The sequence below is a fragment of the Rattus rattus genome, chromosome 14 (assembly GCF_011064425.1).
Source record: "Rattus rattus isolate New Zealand chromosome 14, Rrattus_CSIRO_v1, whole genome shotgun sequence".
NCBI lineage: Eukaryota > Metazoa > Chordata > Mammalia > Rodentia > Muridae > Rattus > Rattus rattus.
In genome coordinates, this window is record NC_046167.1 from 68,354,636 (window position 1) to 68,373,057 (window position 18,422).

At 51.6% G+C, this 18,422-nt stretch overlaps 1 protein-coding gene across 1 annotated transcript in view; it reads left to right on the plus strand.

Moving 5' to 3' along the window:
* Positions 1-18,118, plus strand: part of Bicd2 (BICD cargo adaptor 2) — a 43,551-nt gene extending 25,433 nt beyond the window's left edge. The window contains exons 2-7 of the mRNA XM_032884349.1: positions 433-645; positions 6,078-6,230; positions 9,135-9,596; positions 10,238-11,263; positions 11,787-11,938; positions 14,130-18,118. Coding sequence (XP_032740240.1) covers positions 433-645; positions 6,078-6,230; positions 9,135-9,596; positions 10,238-11,263; positions 11,787-11,938; positions 14,130-14,439 — 2,316 coding nt within the window. The 3' untranslated portion in view covers positions 14,440-18,118. The remainder of the gene's footprint in view (positions 1-432; positions 646-6,077; positions 6,231-9,134; positions 9,597-10,237; positions 11,264-11,786; positions 11,939-14,129) is intronic.
* The last annotated feature ends 304 nt before the right edge of the window (positions 18,119-18,422 follow it).

The window sequence follows — 18,422 nt, forward strand, 5'->3', positions numbered from 1 at the left end:
CCAGAACAAATGATGATTTGACCTCAGGTAGCAGGATGGGCCAGCTGCTCACCTTTGGGTGTGCTCTGGGCTTGGTCCCTGCTAGCTTGTCTAGGCTCAAAGTATAGACCAGCTATTTCCTCGTCCTGGTTACTTTCCAGCTGGGACGCACCCTCGGGCCTCAAACTTAGTTCTTTATGGAGTCCCATGTGTGTTTGCAGCCTTACATCTTTCATGCTCCTTCCTGTCCCACCACATGGTGCCCCCGAGACTAGTACAGTTTCACTGTAATGAAGCGTGCCTGGCACGTGCATCGCAGTGTGTGTTCTAACACATGCACAACATAGAAGTGCTTCCCAGGTCAAGGGCCTTCGCGTTCCTTGAGGTCTTGGGTCTCCATTGCTTTGCAGCCCCAGGACACCCATCTCATAAATGTCTCGTTTCTCCACGCAGGCATTTGGCCAGGCACATACAAACCACAAGAAGGTGGCTGCTGATGGAGAGAGCCGGGAGGAGAGCCTGATCCAGGAGTCCGCCTCGAAGGAGCAGTACTATGTGCGGAAGGTGCTGGAGCTGCAGACAGAGCTGAAACAGCTGCGCAATGTCCTTATCAACACTCAGTCTGAGAATGAGCGCCTCACGTCTGTGGCCCAGGAGCTGAAAGAGGTAAGTGGATGGGGCAAAGTCTCTCACTGAAGTGGGCTCACTGAGGCTGCATCTTGCTCCTGTGGTCTCTCAGTCAACACACAAACAGTTCTGTGCCTGAACTGTGCCCTCCTCAGTGGTGTCATGAGCCCTCTGGCAGGCCCTGACTAGCATGATGATCGGCCCCTCATGGGGGTAGACCTAGTGTCCACAGGATGCTTTGTCATTGGTTGACTTTTTGTTTGAAGAATGGTTTTGGGTTTTTTGTCTGTTTGGTTTTTGTCACACAGGGCTTGGCTGTGCATGAGTGGTAGGCCACACCATGTGCAAGAAGGAATGTCAAGGTCTAGTAGTGCAGCCTGAATAATGAGTGGCCCAACTTGTGATTTGGTAGCCACAGACAGAGAAAAGCCAAAAGCCATGGAGACTCTGTGGAACTTTGAGGAAAGAGGTTGAGGACCCATTACTAAAAGTCTCCATGTGCTAGATTCCTGGCTGAGGTCTGCCTACCTGTCCATGGTATTGGGAGTTAGGCTCAGGATCCTTCAGGCTTGGGATAACACTGACTTTAGCCCTCATTGCTCTAGAGGCTTAGACAAAGCCTTGTCTCCAGTCTCTGAAACCCTTTGTAGGAGACACTGTGCTCCTTCACTACACATCTTCCAAGCTCTCCCTGCCCATTTCTAGCTGTGGAAGCCTACCCTCTGCAGCATATGTTCTGACAGAAGTCAGCAGGATGCAGGCATGAGGGTGTGCTGTAGTCAGGGCCCTGGAGGCAGCTGTGTCCCAAGCAGGAAGTCACAGGGGAGGGAAAATGGAAGAGGCTGTTAGGAGGAAGGTGGTAGGAAAGGTCGTAAGGAATCCCCACATACCTGCAAGACCAAATCCAACCCAGAGGGGCCAGTGTTGGGCAATTGGGGGACAGTCATGCTAGGCCAGGAGACAACAGCAAAGGACAAAACAGATCTAAGAACAGTGTCAACAGTGGTGAGAGCAGACCTCTCCCTAGACAGGTGTGTAGGTGGTGAAGGCTGGCGGGCTGCCTGTGGCTGGGCTGCAGAGAAGGGGACACTTAAAAGCAAAGGCAGCTAAGGGTGTGTAGGGAGACTCAGGATTTCCTTCTAAAGCATAAACAGGAACAACAGGGATCTCTCCTCCACCCCAGACCTGCTGTCTTCAATCCACTGACTTCATTTCCGGCCCTGAACGGCCATCCAGCCTAGGTTGCCTAGGGGCTGAATGTGGGAGACAGTCGTGCACTGGCCTTTCAGGAAGGAGGGGTAGACAGATGGATTGTCAGTGGGGCTGTTTCTCTTCCTCAGTGACAGCCCCTCCTCCACCCTCACCAGAGCCACACTGTGGGAGGAAATGAGATCATGCACTGGGCTCCAGAAGTGGAAGCTGCCTTTCCCCACCCCCATTCAGACTGAGCTCAAGACCTCAAGGACCCCACACCAGGGGAAGTGACTACTCCCTGCTATTGATGGCCCTTGGGTCAGAGTCCTTGGGCCAACCATGCAGAGGCTTGACTCCAGCACACCCTTGTGGCCTGTGCTTTGCTGGACTGATGGCTAAAGCCAGGGTCAACTTTACAGCACCAGGCACCTTACCTGTGTCAGATAGTTCTGATGTCTAGACCCTTTCATTCTAATGGCCCTCTCCGGGTTCGGTCACATGGGGAAACTGAGGCTTACATTGTGGTGGAATAATTCTAGGTCCTGATTGTGATCTCTGTGCTGAGTGAAGGACCAGTAGTAGATACCTCAGTCAGTTTTCGTCTTGTTGACATTATTCCTGGGAGGTAGATGGGCATTTGAGGAATGTCTTGTTGCAGACAGGACACTGTTTCTCAGATGAATGACTGGAGGCCCACTGGTCCCAGTAGAGGACAAGAGTGCTCCCCTACGTGATTAATGGATAAGTGTCCTGTGTGGGAAGGATTGGGAGCTCAAGAGACCAAGAAAAGGATTGACAGTCCCCTAACACAGTGGCCTCCTGAGACAGGTGGTTGTCCCACCCTTCGTGCTGGCGAACAGCTTGAAGTCAGGGGTCCAGGTGAAGGAAAGCAGGTGGCTAGGACCTCAGGTGGTGGCTCTGAGTCCATATGCCCACTGCTTACATCTGGGCTGGTCATCTGCACAGAGCAGAGCCTGTACCCTGCACCCTGGGAGGAGATGCTTTTCTGAGAGAAAACTAAACCCCTGTGGCTAGTTGGAGCCTGCTGGAGCTCTCAGGAACTGGGCATGTGATGGGTGGAGGTGGCAGGCAGCAGGCCAGCTGAACATCTCTGCTAAGCCTGGTGGCTGGGGTTGGAAGCTGTCTCCATAGAAAGATAGTGTATGTCTGAGTCCTGTACAGTCAGCAGAGAAGATGCAGTTAACCTGCCACATGATGTCACCTTGCCAGCACATGACTTACGTGTGTGCACATTTCTCTTTGCTTGTCTTTCCACAAGGACACCCATCCGCAGGTCCATGCAGGCTCATACACTCCACCAAGGGAAACTCCTTTTGGCTTGTGCCCTGGACCTGGGTCTAGCAGTGGCAGAAGAATAGAACTCCTAGAGAGCCTCAGGAGGGTCAGGTTTATAGAGGCGCTGAGGACTCACAGACCATCCGGGCACTGCTGTAGGAGATAACTCTCCCCTGCGGCTCTGGACCTGGGCACTCGAGCCCCTACTTCTGCCTCCTTCTCCAACCACATGAGCTGCACTCTGCCCTCGCCATGTGGAAACTGCCATTGCGTGCCTTGGACTGCCTTCTAGTCTCTAATTCTTCCCATGTAAGCCCTGAGGCAATGGTGTGACTCGGACCTTGCCCTGAGGGCTGTGGCCACACGAACCCTCTTTGTACTTGCTTGAGTACTTTCTTCTTGACAGCATTTTAAAGGTGCTGAGGGAGGGCAGACATTGGGATCATCCTGGCAGAGAGCGTTTAGCAGCTCCTCCCATACCCTTCTCGGGCTCCATGCAGGTGTGCCCTAGAGAGCCTGGCTGCGCTTCTACCCCAGGCTTTCAGGAGGAGTCTGTCCGTGGTCTTGCCCCATTGTAGCTGTGCTGGGGCTGTTTCTCTCGTCTCAGCGTGTGTGTGTGTCTTCCTCACCTTCTCCCTTGTGATGCTCCATCATCCTTTGGCCTTCTCTTACTTTTCCTGTGACATCCATTTCTTCTGTTAGTTCTGTTGCCTCTTTTAGTAGTCACTTAGTGAGAAGGCTGTGCCTGTCTTCATGGATTATGAGCTAAGTCTTGGTTTTGAGTGCTAAGCATTTATTAGTGCCTGCCCCATGTCACTCTCTTCCGTTCCACTTCCTGTTGTGTTCCTCCCTCCCCACTTTTGAGACTCTGTTTCTCTGTGAAGCCTGGCTGTCCTGGAACTCACTTTGTAGACCAGGCTGGCCTCGAACCCACTTAGATCTGCCTGCCTCTACCTTCTGAGTGCTGGGACTAAAAATGTGCACCATTACATGGGAGTGTGGGTGCTCCTCCCTCCCTCCCTCCCTCCCTCTCTCTCTCCCTCTCTCCCTCCCTCTCTCTCCCACCCTCCTCCATTTTTTATGGAGTTGTTTCACCAATCCGACATTACTGTTTTGTGTTTCCCTTGCACAGCGTCTTAAGAGGCATATGGCCTTCAGATGAACACACAAATGTGGTCAGAGCAATTCCTGTAGATGCTGAGGGACAGTGCTAGTGAGGACAGAGCTGTTGGCCTGGGCCGTGTCTTCAGGGGTCTGGAGCAGGTGTGTCTGAGGAGGCCATCCAGTCATTAGGAACAGGGAGGATTTGGGGATTCTTTAGGGGATTTTACTTTAGGGAGCGTTGGTGGTGTGTGAAAACATCTTCACTTGTCTCACAGTGTGAGAAGGGTCTGCAGCCAGCGAGCAGAGGTCAAGAATTTGCTGAACCTACGACATTTAGGACAGCAGTGACAGTGGAGGATGATGTGGCTCTGAATGTGTAGGGCTGAGGCTCCTGGGTCCTGCGTTCAGTGCAGGCAGGACAGGGTGAGAGTTCCCTCAGTCTGGTTTGTTGTGAGCCTTTTGGCCCTGAACTAGCCTCTCTCTGTGACAGTCTTCCCAACTCCTTACACAGGACTTGGAGGCAGAAACCAGCCCTTAGCAGCTTTATTGAGAGGGTAACCATCCCATCCAACACACTTAAAAATGCACTTCAGTCTTGCTTCTCATCCCTGTTCCTGAGGCTCCATGGCCTCCCCAGACCAACAGCACACCTGCTCCAGAACCCAGAGCAACAAGCCCAGTCTCACTGCTCTGCCCTCCCTAGCACTGTCCCCTCAGCATCTCCATAGTCATAGGTGTGTGTACCATTCTACGGTTGTTTATCTTTTGCGGTGCTGAGGATTGAACCCAGGGCCTTGTATTCAGTGCCGGTCAAGCCCTCTCCGCTGATACACCCTCCCTGCCTTTCAGTTAGTTTTAGAGTATTTCATCATTCCAGAATGAGGCCTGTTTGGCAGTTACTCTCAAACCCCTCTTTAGCCCTACTGGTCTACTTTCCTGTTCTGGTCTTTCTTGTAGATGCAGTCATACAGTGCACAGCTCTTTGCTGCTTCTTTGACTTAGCAGAATGTCTTTGCGCTATTCGTGTTGTAGCAAGTGTCAAGACGTCATTCCGTAATGTGGCTTTCACAGACCATGTTTTGTTTATCCATTCCTTTGCCAATGGATACTTGGGCCGTGTCCACCTGGAACACTGGGAACACTGATGTGCAAGGTTCTATGTGGGTGTGCTTTATTCTCTGGTGTAAACATAGGCAAACGAGCCCCAGTATTGCCCCACTTACCAGTTTACCACTCAGATGGCCCCATCTTGCAGATAGATCAAAGGGGTCAGAGAAGGGCGTGAGCAAAGTCCTGAGTGAAGTGTATTGTTTGATGTTTGATGTGGGCATGGCTGTGTTAGGGACACCAGTGCCTTGCTCAGGTCCAGGAGAATGGCAAAGCTTTCCCAGTGAGGCTTAGAGGGATGGCAATGTCTTCCTTTAGTCCAAAAGTGACTGCTGACCATGTGCAGAGAATGTCTCTGCCTGATGTGTATGGCCTGAAGACTGCTCCCCTCACAGATGGCTCCTACCTAAATTAGCTAAACCCTCCTCCTTGTTCAGCTGTATACTGTAACCCATCTCCCTGTCTCCCCATTCTCCCTTACTGCTTCAGCTGGGTGAGCACCTGAAGCCTGTGAACTCAGCAGGGTTAGAGCAGGTTGCGTCATTTGCCTGAAGTCCCGCAGCTAAGAGAAGTAGAAGAGATCTGACCGAGGATTGTCTGCTGCTCTGCACAGACCCCACGGCCCTGGGCTTCTCTCCTCCACACAGCCACATTGTAGCCCAAAGGGCTCCCAGCGCACCAGGCTGTGCTGAGCCCTCTGGGATACTTGGAAATACAATTGGTAGCCAGCTATAGAAGTAACCCACACAGCTCTTTTCTCTGCCCTGCAGATCAACCAGAATGTGGAGATCCAGCGTGGTCGCCTGCGAGATGACATCAAGGAGTACAAGTTCCGGGAGGCCCGTCTACTTCAGGACTACTCTGAGCTGGAGGAGGAGAACATTAGCCTGCAGAAACAAGTGTCTGTGCTCAGGCAGAACCAGGTGAGTCTCGAGAGTAGGGTTATCTCTAGGCATCTAAGTCCTTTCATCCACCCACCTTCCCCTTCTCTACCTCGGTCCACGTACCTGAGGCCAGGACCAGTGGTAGTTCCACAGTGGAGACAGGGGAATAAAACACACAGCCCCTAGCACTGCAAGAGCATGAAACAAGGCCTGTGACTTTAGTATGACAATTTCCCAGGCCAAGTGTAGCCTTCCTGGGGAATCTGTTTCTGCTCAGCAGAGATAGGGTACTGATGGCATACCAGAAAAGCTACCTTGGGGAACCAGTGAAAATATTGAGCTTACTTACAGGAGCATGACTGAGGATAAATCATAGGAATATGGGTGAAGGGTTACTCACAGAGGCATGGGTGAGGGGTTATAGGGGCATGGGTGAGGGGTTACAGGGGCATGGGTGAGGGGTTACAGGGGCATGGGTGAGGGGTTACAGGGGCATGGGTGAGGGGTTACAGGGGCATGGGTGAGGGGTTACTACATCACTAAGAACACTCCCATCTTGGCACGGGTGATGACCTCTAACAGTCGCTAGATGGAGTTCTCTCTTCATTTAACCTTCTGTTTCCTGTCTACTCTAGCAGCCTCTGAGATCCTTGGGCAGGGTTGGAGGGAGGATATAGGAGGGGGGAATGGCTGGAATCTTGGGTGAGGGTCTAATGCACTTTACCCTTCCTTCTATGAGAGCATGTGTGTAGGCGTGGTCTTGTGAGGGTCTCTGAGCTGGGTAATCATGGCTGCTCTGATTTCGAGACAGCAAGGGCCATGTCATGCCTGGAGTTCAGTGATCCACATCACTAAGGTATGGGGGAAACTCAGGTAGATGAACAGGGTGAACTAAAACCCCCAGAGACTTACCATGAAACCTGAAATACTGCATGATTCTGCCTGTTATAGGGATGGATGGTGTCCCCTCTGCCTGTGGCAGGGGTCAGGGAGTCCTCCTGGATGGGTAAGGCTAAGAACCACACAGCACCTGAACATGAGCCCCATGCTCAGAGAGCCCTAAGGTCTGCAGGTAGCAGGGAACGTCTTCCTTCTCAGGAAGTCCCAGACTTTACCCTCAAGTGCCATGGATGCTTTTGTTAGAACCCTCTAGTACTCCATCATCTTCCCGCTGAGGCCTCGCCTTCAGGGACCCAGTATTTATCCCACCCATGCATGAGGAAGCCCATGTGTGTCTGTGTAAAAGTTTTCGTGTTTGCACAGCAGTCAAGGGATGGATTCTGGTACTGGAAAACCACAGGAGCAGGGCTCACAGTTCCATCCTGTAGCTCATAAGCATGAGGTGCCATTGGGCATTGATTGGCACTTCTGCCCACATTGCCCTGAGGAGAAGAAAAGCTGAACCTCAAGGAGACCACCCTCACAGTGGTGCCATTCCCAGGCTGAGATTCCTCACCCCCATTCGGGGCACTGGAATGTGGGCACACTTATGATATTGTATCAAGTTTTCCTTATTACCCCAAACCTGGAGAGAGTCATTCATTGCTTCCTTACTGTTAGAGTAAGATGTTTACTGTCTGCCCACAAACCCCGAGCCTCGTGTTAAGCACCAACTCTCCATTTACTCCTCCTTCGTCCACTCCTAAGTTGTGTCACATTAAGAAGACATGCTCACCTTGCAAGTCTCCCAAGCCTGCATTCTGAGGGCTTTGTGCTGAGGCATTCAGCCTGAAGGGCAAGTCCAGTTTACTTGTTTTGAAATATGACTCAAAATAGTGGTGATAGCACGCAGGAAAGATATATTTTATGTGTCTTAAGATATCTGGTTATGGGGTTGGGGATTTAGCTCAGTGGTAGAGCGCTTGCCTAGGAAGCGCAAGGCCCTGGGTTCAGTCCCCAGCTCCGGGGGAAAAAAAAAGGGTATCTGGTTATGTCTGGTGAAGTGGCTCAGTGGGTAAAGGCATTTGCAGTGCAAGCCGAGTGACCTGAGCTCAGTTCCCATAGCTCATATACGTAAAGTGGAAGGAGAGAGTCTCTACCTACACACAGTTATGTGGGTACCTGCACACATACATCATGCACACATACTTCTTGCACACATACTTCATGCACACATACATCATGCACACATACATCATGCACACATACTTCATGCACACATACATCATGCACACATCATGCACACATACTTCATGCACACATACATGCACACATACTTCATGCACACATACATCATGCACACATACATCATGCACACATACATCATGCACACATACATCATGCACACATACATCATGCACACATACTTCATGCACACATACTTCATGCACACATACATCATGCACACATACATCATGCACACATACATCATGCACACATACATCATGCACACATACATCATGCACACATACATCATGCACACATACATCATGCACACATACATCATGCACACATACATCATGCACACATACATCATGCACACATACACATACATCATGCACACATACTTCATGCACACATACATCATGCACACATACTTCATGCACACACATTTAATAGAGATTTGGATAGCTGTTAATGTTAACTGAGTACTATAGAATCAGTGCATACTGGTACTAATTTTCAGAAACATAAAAGAAATCTGGCAGCCTCTATGGTGAGTGCTTAGCCGTGGCATTGCAGGTTTCATGTGCACACTCCAGGCACACTGGAAGTTTCTGTTGCTTCTAGTGCTCTAGAGGCCCCCTCTTAGCATCCGTCTTGCTCCATGTAGCAAGTGGCCTTAGCTGCAGCCATTGCCCTCTTCTGCAGAATGGCATTTCATTCTGTGTGTATCCTTGTTCTTTGTGCTTGGGGAGGTGGTGTTCTGACATTGTCTTTCTTTATCACCTGAGCGGAGCCTCTACACTGCCTTGACGTGGGAGTATTTGACTTTTTCCCTAGGTGGAATTTGAGGGCCTCAAGCATGAAATCAAGCGTCTGGAGGAGGAGACAGAGTACCTTAACAGCCAGCTGGAGGATGCCATCCGGCTTAAGGAGATCTCTGAACGGCAGTTGGAGGAAGCACTGGAGACGCTGAAGACAGAGCGAGAGCAGAAGAACAACCTGCGTAAGGAGTTGTCGCACTACATGAGCATCAACGATTCCTTCTATACCAGCCACCTGCAGGTCTCCTTAGACGGCCTCAAGTTCAGTGATGATGCTGTCACTGCTGAGCCCAACAACGACGCCGAAGCCCTGGTCAATGGCTTTGAGCACAGCGGCTTGGTCAAAGCGTCGTTGGACAACAAGACATCCACACCCAGAAAGGATGGCCTGGCTCCCCCCTCCCCCAGCCTTGTTTCCGACCTGCTCAGTGAGCTCCACATATCTGAGATCCAGAAGCTGAAGCAGCAGCTGGTGCAGGTGAGCGGGCCGGGCCTCATGCTCCCTCCCTCCCTCCCTCTCCTCGTGCCTTTTGCGATGCTGGCAGGACTGCACACCTTGTGTAAGCAGTGCTTTAGTGACACGTGGCTGCCTTTAATTTCCTCATGCCACATATGAAAGTCTTATTGGTAAAGCAAGTGTAGTGTCCCAGAGGAGTAGGCTCTTGATTATTGTGTAAGGTTTAGTACCTTGGTACCCATGTTACTCCCTTTGCTACCCAAATCATGTATGGGTGAGGTATTGTCCCCCTCATGTAACACCTACCTACGTACCACAGCAGGAATCTTAGCAGGGCCATACATTGTCATATCTGAAGGTTTACCGTTGATCTATGATTGAGTGTTCTCCACAACATGAGAAAGGAAAGTGGCAGAGAGCAGAGTTGAAGCCCAGCTGCCCTCCAGCACATGTACAGTGAACCTTTATGGAAGACCGACCAATGTTGTTGGTGATAGCCATGGTCTTTGTGTTAAATTCTGTCCAATCTGCTATCAACTAGTGGCATGACCAGGAAATTTACATAGCTCATGGCCCATTTGGCTTAGCCTGAGATGTTACTTCGTCATCCTGGAGTCTTCTAAGCCTGTTGACCTGTTTTCCTGCTATGTCTACCTTTGCAGATGGAGCGGGAGAAGGTGGGTCTGCTGGCAACACTACAGGACACACAGAAGCAGCTAGAGCAGGCACGGGGAACCCTCTCTGAGCAACATGAGAAGGTGAGTCGTCTCACAGAGAACCTTAGTGCCCTCCGCCGCCTGCAGGCTGGCAAGGAGCGACAGACTTCCCTGGATAACGAGAAGGACCGAGATAGCCATGAAGACGGTGACTACTATGAGGTTGACATCAATGGGCCTGAGATTCTGTCCTGCAAGTACCATGTAGCTGTGGCCGAGGCTGGCGAGCTCCGGGAGCAGCTCAAGGCACTACACAGCACACATGAAGCTCGGGAAGCCCAGCTTGCAGAAGAAAAGGGCCGCTATGAGGCTGAGGTCCAGGCTCTCACTGAGAAGGTGTCTCTGCTGGAGAAGGCTAGCCACCAGGACCAAGAGCTGCTGGCCCAGCTGGAAAAGGAGCTGAGGAAGGTGAGCGACGTGGCTGGTGAGACCCAGGGCAGCCTGAATGTGGCTCAGGATGAGTTGGTGACCTTCAGCGAGGAGCTGGCCAATCTCTACCACCATGTGTGCATGTGCAACAACGAGACACCTAACCGTGTCATGCTGGACTATTACCGTGAGGGGCAGGGCAAGGCTGGCCGCACCAGCCCAGAAGGCCGCGGGCGCCGCTCGCCTGTCCTTTTGCCCAAGGGGCTGTTGGCGACAGAGATCGGCCGAGCAGATGGTGGGACTGGGGACAACAGCCCTTCACCCAGCTCTTCACTGCCATCACCATTGAGTGACCCCCGCCGGGAACCTATGAACATCTACAACCTGATCGCCATCATCCGAGACCAGATCAAGCACCTGCAGGCAGCCGTAGATCGTACAACCGAGCTGTCCCGGCAGCGGATTGCCTCACAGGAGCTGGGCCCTGCTGTGGATAAGGACAAGGAAGCTCTCATGGAGGAGATCCTCAAGCTGAAGTCACTGCTGAGTACCAAGAGGGAACAGATCACCACACTTCGTACTGTGCTCAAGGCTAACAAGCAGGTGAGAGGAGTGGGTGGGCACTGCCACCAGAGCCCACTGGGAGGGTGCCTCATCCCTGTGTTTCCCCATCCCCAGCTTGCTGCAGGGCGCCCAGGCCTGTGCCACCACCTTGTTGGTTTACTTTCCTGCTGTCTCCTTCCTTAGGGAGTGTGGGGATTAGAGGGTGCTTTAACCAGAGCTCCTCAGTCATTAAGAATTGCTGCTTCTGTCCACCTTACAGTTTCTTATGCTGAAGTAACAGAGAGCAGGGGTCCAGGTGCCTGTGGATTCTCCAGGACAGGGTCTATGGTACATCATTCTTCCCTGCTGACCAGGGTCAAAGTGGGACTTTCTGAGGCAAACGGGCCTGCGGGACCATGGCTGTCAGTTTGTCCCTACAGCTGCATGAGAGAAGCTTTTGTTTTCTCAGAATTTTTTCATGGTCACCAGCACCACCTTGAGCCCAGGGCTTCCACCTTGGATCCAGGGCTTCCCTTCATGCCCTTCATGCCCTTCACCACCCCGCTTTCTTCCCCGTCCGCAGACGGCAGAGGTGGCCCTCGCCAACCTGAAGAGCAAGTATGAGAATGAGAAGGCCATGGTGACCGAGACCATGATGAAGCTGCGGAACGAGCTGAAGGCCCTCAAGGAGGACGCAGCCACCTTCTCCTCCCTGCGTGCCATGTTCGCCACCAGGTAACTGCACCACCAGTGACACTGTCTTCTGCAGCCTCCCCTGGAGCTAACGTCACCCTGACCCACAGCCTTCAGCCTCTGTCCTGAGTCCTGCAGGCCTGTCGGTTCAACACCTGACTCTAAACCGTCAGACACCCCAGGACAGCTCCAGGTTTGGAAGTGGCCACCGCTAGCCAAGTCCCAGCATGCATGTGGGCGGCCCAGCTTGACTGGCTCAGGCTGGTAACAAGGGAAGGGAGAAGAAGGGTTGTGCAGGACCAGGGCCCTCAGGTGGCTGTGCCTCAGCCTTCTGACAGGTGCCGTTTAAGCAGACATTGACAGGGTATGAATCCATTTCCCTGCTCCTGTGGCCCCCAGAAACAGGGCTTTACTGTTAATGGACCTGGAGGCTCAGTTTATTGTGCTTTGAGCATAGGAGCCCTGGAGGCAAAGGGCTAAGGGAGTTAGCTTTAGGGATGGGAAATACATTGTGAGGTCTGATTCTAGTCCAGTGGTGATGGATGAGACCCAGACTAGTTTGTTATGCCTTCCCCTGGAGCAGGACTTTGTCAGGGCTCCAACTCAGCTGTCTGCTGTCCATTTCCAGCCTTCCTGTTAGGGAAGGGGCAAAGGAGCTTTAGGCCTGGGAGGTATTTGCTCCCCTTCCTCTCCCATGGGGTTCTTTGTGTGGCCTGGGGACTTCTTAAGGGTTTATAGGAAGGAACAGTCTTAAGGGCTGAAAACAAGGCCCCTGCCTGTCACCCTCCAAAGACAGGTGGTGCCACCTGCTGCTGGAGGTTGGAATGACAGTGCCTCAGGCACAGGCAGAGATCCTATGGGATCTTAGGGGAAATAATCAATAAAACTGTTTTGAGACAGGGTCTCACTATGTAGCCCCGGAACTTGCTATGTAGATCAGGCTGGCCTAGAACTCATGGAGCCCTTCTTCCCTCTGCAGCCCACACCCACCCTCACCCCACCCCCTTGGTGGGATAAGGAAAGAATTCTTGTAATTCCTCAGCATCTTGTACAAATCATAACTTTTGAAGCTTGTTCTGGTTAAAGACCTGACTTTTCTGATGAACCCAGGATTTCCAGCATGAGGAAGACAGTATGTATTCTTGAGAGGTGCTCTCAGACTGGGTATGGGTAAGGCAGGGCCATGGGTAGCAGAAGGGCAGTGCTTAGAGCCCATAGCCCACCACCACCTCTAGAGAGTTGACTTGCCCAAAGTCTTAAGTTTCCCCTAGACCCCAACTGGACAGGCGTGCCGTGTCCCCCCAGGGAACCTTGGCCAGGCTCTCTTTCTCCACACACTGGGGGTGTGGAGTGCCGCGTCACAGTAGGTAGAGGCTCGGGTGCTGCAGCCTTCCCTGGCTCTGACAGTCACTTAGCACGTGCTTGCCAACCACCACATATAGTAGGGTCAAGCGCAGGCCTCCTGGGAGCTGGTGATGTCTCAGTATCTGAGACACCTTTTTGTCCTTAAAGTGGGAGAGATCTTACTGGAACTGGAAGAAAGTCAAACGGATGAGGGCCAAGCCTTGCTTATCAGAACTACTTCAAGCCTGCAAAAAAACACCCCCACGTCTTAGGGTTTCTATTGCTGTAATAAAATAACACGGCCCAGAAACAACTTGGGGCGTTTTTATTTTACCTGATAGCGTCTAGTTAATCAGCCTTGGGAAGTTAGGTCAAGAACTGATGCAGAGGCCGAGAAGGAATGCTGCCTACTGACTTGCTCTCATGGCTTGCTCAGCTTGCTTTCTTATAGCACCTAGGGCCCAGGGATGGCTCCACCATGGTGAGCTGGGCCTTCCCACATCACTATTAAGAAAGTGTATCGTGTATCACTGGCTTACCTAATGGCCGCTCTGGAAGGGGTATTTTCTCAATTGAGATTCCCTCTTCCCAAATGACTGTAGTCTGTCAGGTTAACGTAGGAACTAGGTACACACCCCACTCCTCCTGCCCTCCCTCTCCCCAAAGAAACAGTGCAGTAACACTGAACTGAAGGTAGCCTTGCTGGTCTGTTTGAGCACTGCCTCTCTCACACGGTCATGGCCTTTTTCTGAAGTAGCCTTTGCAATAGGAAGCAGAACAGGCTTCACCAGCCCTGACCCCACCTCAGTCTCCACAGGAGAGACGCCCTGAAGTGGGGCACCTGGGCCTGTTCCTCGTGCAGCCTCTCAGCTGTGCTTGGTCTCCACAGGTGTGACGAGTACATCACGCAGCTGGACGAGATGCAGCGGCAGCTGGCGGCCGCCGAGGACGAGAAGAAGACTCTTAACTCCCTGCTGCGCATGGCCATCCAGCAGAAGCTGGCACTCACCCAGCGGCTGGAGCTGCTGGAGCTGGACCATGAGCAGACCCGCAGGGGCCGTAACAAGGCCACCTCCAAGGCCAAGCCAGCCACACCGAGCGTAAGTCACACCTGCGCCTGTGCCAGCGAGAGGGCGGAGGGCGCCGGGCTGGCCAACCAGGTGTTCTGCAGCGAGAAGCACAGCATTTACTGTGATTAGGGCCGTGGGGCGCCGCACACCGCTAACGTCCGCTTCACCTCAACTAACCCAGCTGCAGCAGCGGGACAGCAGTGCTAGGCCAGTCTTAACGTGACTAACGCACAGAGGGCGGCATTCTGGGCGAGCGGCAGCATTGGGGTGCGTCTGTCACCAGGACACTTTGAGCTTTGTGCTGCTTTTCACTCCACAGCACCCCCGGGGTATCCCATGTCAGTTGCTGTCTTGGGATGCTGGTATCAAAGGTAGGGGTGGATCTGCACAGCTTTGTGGAAGACAGTGGGGTGAAAATGTTTTCCAGGGCCTCCAGGCACTGTTAGGCGAACCCAAGGGTGAGTTCTTCCCTGGGCACTCACAGGGGCAGAACCTGAGTTGAAACTTGCATGTTCTTCGCATGTGTCTGCTGTCAGCACTTGAAAGCAGTTCTGTGAGGCTCTGGCCTGCATCACAGGACTAGCCTAGGTTAGCTCTCTGTGGTTGGCGTAGTTTCATGAAGACTTCCTTGTAGTTTGTGCAGCATCTCACTGCAAACCACATTCAGAACAGAAATGCAGAACTTCTTCCCCAGACCCAGAGGGCATGGACCCTGAGAGCCTGCCTTCTGCAGTGAGCCCCACACCTCAGACACAATAACCGTAGCCCAGGAAGACAGAGCTGGGCTGCTCTAGGGTCTCATCTCTGAGATCTGCATGCTGCTCTGCCCTGAGAGGAGACAGATTGGCAGGGCCTGAGGTCCTAGGTTTCCTTTTTGATTGATGAGAAAGTGTTCCAAGTGCCTGGTCAGACCCTGGCCCTTGGTACAGAACCTGCTCTTTGGTCCTTTGAGATCCTCAGCTTGTGCTTGGGTCCTTCCCCAGAAGTTGTCAGACCCAAAGAAGCAGTGTTCTGAGAACTGTTAGTGCTCTGTCAGACTGCAGGGCACAGTAGAGCCCAGCTGTGTGCGGGGGCTTTCTGTGGCCTGGAGCTGTGTTCAGCACCGGCAGGTAAGAGTTTTGCAGTCCAGTGTAGTGTGGGGATACTGCAGAAGGAAGAAAGGCCACCGAGGCTCCCCCCTCAGATGCTGTGGCAGTGCAGAGCTGTGGCACCAGGCGTTTGCTTTAGTGAGCTGTAAAGCAGGACTCCGCTCAGTATTTCTCTCCCAGTCCCCATTGGGCATCCAGTCTTAAGACTCCCATCTCCCATGACAGCTGCTTGGCTGCCTCTCCTGCGGAAAGGCATCTTTCATGGTGTGGAACAATCGCTACCCAATATGGGGCCCTGTAGTCTCTGAGACAGTTTTCTCTTTCTTCCCTCCGGTGCCTGGGGTGTCCCAGTGTGCTCAGAGTCTAGGCACCAACCACAGGGTCTACACTGGGGATAGAACAGACCACATGTGTCCTTTGCATGTCCGTCCTGGGAATGGCTGCCCGCATGCCCACCCACCTTCTGCCTTTCTTTCTCTTCGGGCCAGAACGCAGCTTCTCTTACACCGTATGGGGCTTTGTGGGCACTTGGAGCCCCACCCCTAACACACTTGCAGCAGGCCTTCTGCCAACTAACGTGATCGCTCACTCACGCCCAGAACAGGAGCTTTAGCAGTCAAGTGAGCAGGGAGTGGCACGCGACTCATTTCTAATGCTGTCTTGTTTTCTCCTGTTTTCAGCTGTAGAGTAGCTGCCCGGAGGACGTGGCCACCAGGCCCTGTCACACTGCAGCCCCTCCCCCTCCCCTCCTGTGGCCCATGCAGAGGAAGGAAGGGCAGCCTAAGCCCACTTAGAAATGTTTGGATATGCCACTGTAATTCTTTCAAAATAGCATCCCCCAAGTTTTTAATGGGAGGAAAAAAAAAAGCTTTACTCTTGAGAATGCTGCAAGCTGCTGCTTGGAAAGGTCTCTGGCCGAAGAACCTGCTTCCTTCCTTCCGCAGCCGTGGCCAGGCTCTAGGAGCTGGAACGCCTGCTGGGGGTCCTTATTACACATGCTCCTTTTAATCCGATCAACCTGTGCACTTTTGATATTTTGATATTATATTTGCTTCCTTAATTCCTTGCATAGAGACGGTCTCCAGTGCCGTGGTCTGTGCGCGTGGTCCTGTAGCTGTCCGTCCTAGCTCTGGTGTGTTGACCTGCGTCAGCACAAGGTAGAGCTGAGCTCCATGGTGTGTAGCTAGACTGCGGGTGAGGCTCCGACCCGGCAAGGAGCCGGCTAGTGTGTCCACGCTGTGGTTCAGCAGCCTTTAGAGGACACGGCATTGTGGTTCATGTTTGAAATTACAGATTTTAAATGCCATGTTCATTAAGAAATCCAGGGTATTCCAATTCTGGGGTTTTTTCATATTGTATTATTATTATTATTCTTAGGAATAGTTCAATGTAACAAGAAGAAAACTTGACCTTTGCTCTGGTTAAAACAGTAATAGGCACTTGAAAGCATAAATTATTTGAATGAGTAGTATTACCTACAAATTCCAGAGTTTTCTGGGTTTTAGGACATTGTGAAGCATGACTGACTAACAGAATTTTATACAACTGCACCAGTGAAATTCCAAATTGGAATTGTTTTGTTATTCTGGTTGTCGTGCCAAATTGTGGTACACTTAGAAAATTCTACAGCCGTCGATTTTTAGGTGTTCTATTTCAACACCTTTTTGTTAGTAACCATTGCCAGTAGTGCCTTCATCAGTTCAGGGAGGTGTCCCAGCCAAGTAAGGTCTCCAGGATGGGCAGCGGAGAGCTAGTTGGGAATGCTGAAGGCCAGTGTGGACCAGGAGGTACCTGCCTCACTTCGTACTTGGGCATCTTCATTGAGGGAGAGAGAACAGTGATTGTGCAAAATTCTGTTAGTCAGTGATTCTTCACATGCAAATTCAGGGGCTTAGAAACAAAAACAAACACAAACCTGGACTGTGCTTTGGGAACCAAATGGACTTCCTGGGACAGGCTAAGCAAGCTGTACAGACATCACGTTTGTGAAGAGCTGAGGGCGTCAGGAGAGCCGGCACAGTCGGCATGTGAGTAGGGGAAGAGGGTTAGCCATAGTATTCTTTGCAAATGTGAAAGTAAGACATTATATCTTCTCTTGCTTGGTGTAACTAATCACTGTTAATTTCAGGAAACAGAAGTCAGTAAAACTCCTTAGTAAACCCTTGCTAAGTGAGGTTCAGGGTGTGGTCAAATTGGTACTAGTGGAGGAAAAGAAGTTGTCCTCCGGCCTAAAAAGGGACAAATTATAATAATATAAATTGTTAGAAATTGAAGAATTCTGTTTCCTGGAATGAGCATTTCTTATTCCTAGTTGTTGGGACTCTTTGCCTTCTGTTACAGTGTTGATTCATACAAAACATTGTTACATTTAAGATAACATCATCTGTACGGGGTATTTATTTGCAACGATGTCTAAGTACTGTATTTTTTCTGTGTGTTACCTTAGTGTCAGAATGTTGGTCTTTATTTTAAAAGTCATATGCATGTTCTCCTGCCAAGGTACCTTTACACAGACCCGAAACAGTAACGAACAGATGCCTTCGGTTTCTGAGACAATGAGGCCAAGTGAGGAGAAGGCATAGGAAGGTGAGACTAACCGAGACTTAGGTGGCGGTTGATGGCGGACCGTCTCCACAGCCAGCACACATAGGAAAAGTGGGCCTGGGTAAAGAGTCACATTGGTAGGACCAATAAAGAATAATAAAAACAACTGAAGCACATGCTTGCCCTCTGTGATTACTTTTACTCCTGTACCAGGTGACTGCTTCCAGCGTGTACGGTAAGTCTGGGCCCCCAAACAGCCAATCCTATTGGTCACTGAGGGTGGGGGCCGGAAACAGCCTGGATTTATTCTTAGGAGGCAAGATGTGCCCCCAGAGTTGCCCACATTGTTCAGTATGAAGACTGGCAGCAAGGAGGTCAGAACTCATTGCAGTTTGCAGGATTCATGACACAAACTCCTGTCTAGGAAGCAGCAGTTCAGAGGGATAGACACCTGTGCTGGGCAAGGTCTTGCTTCAGACC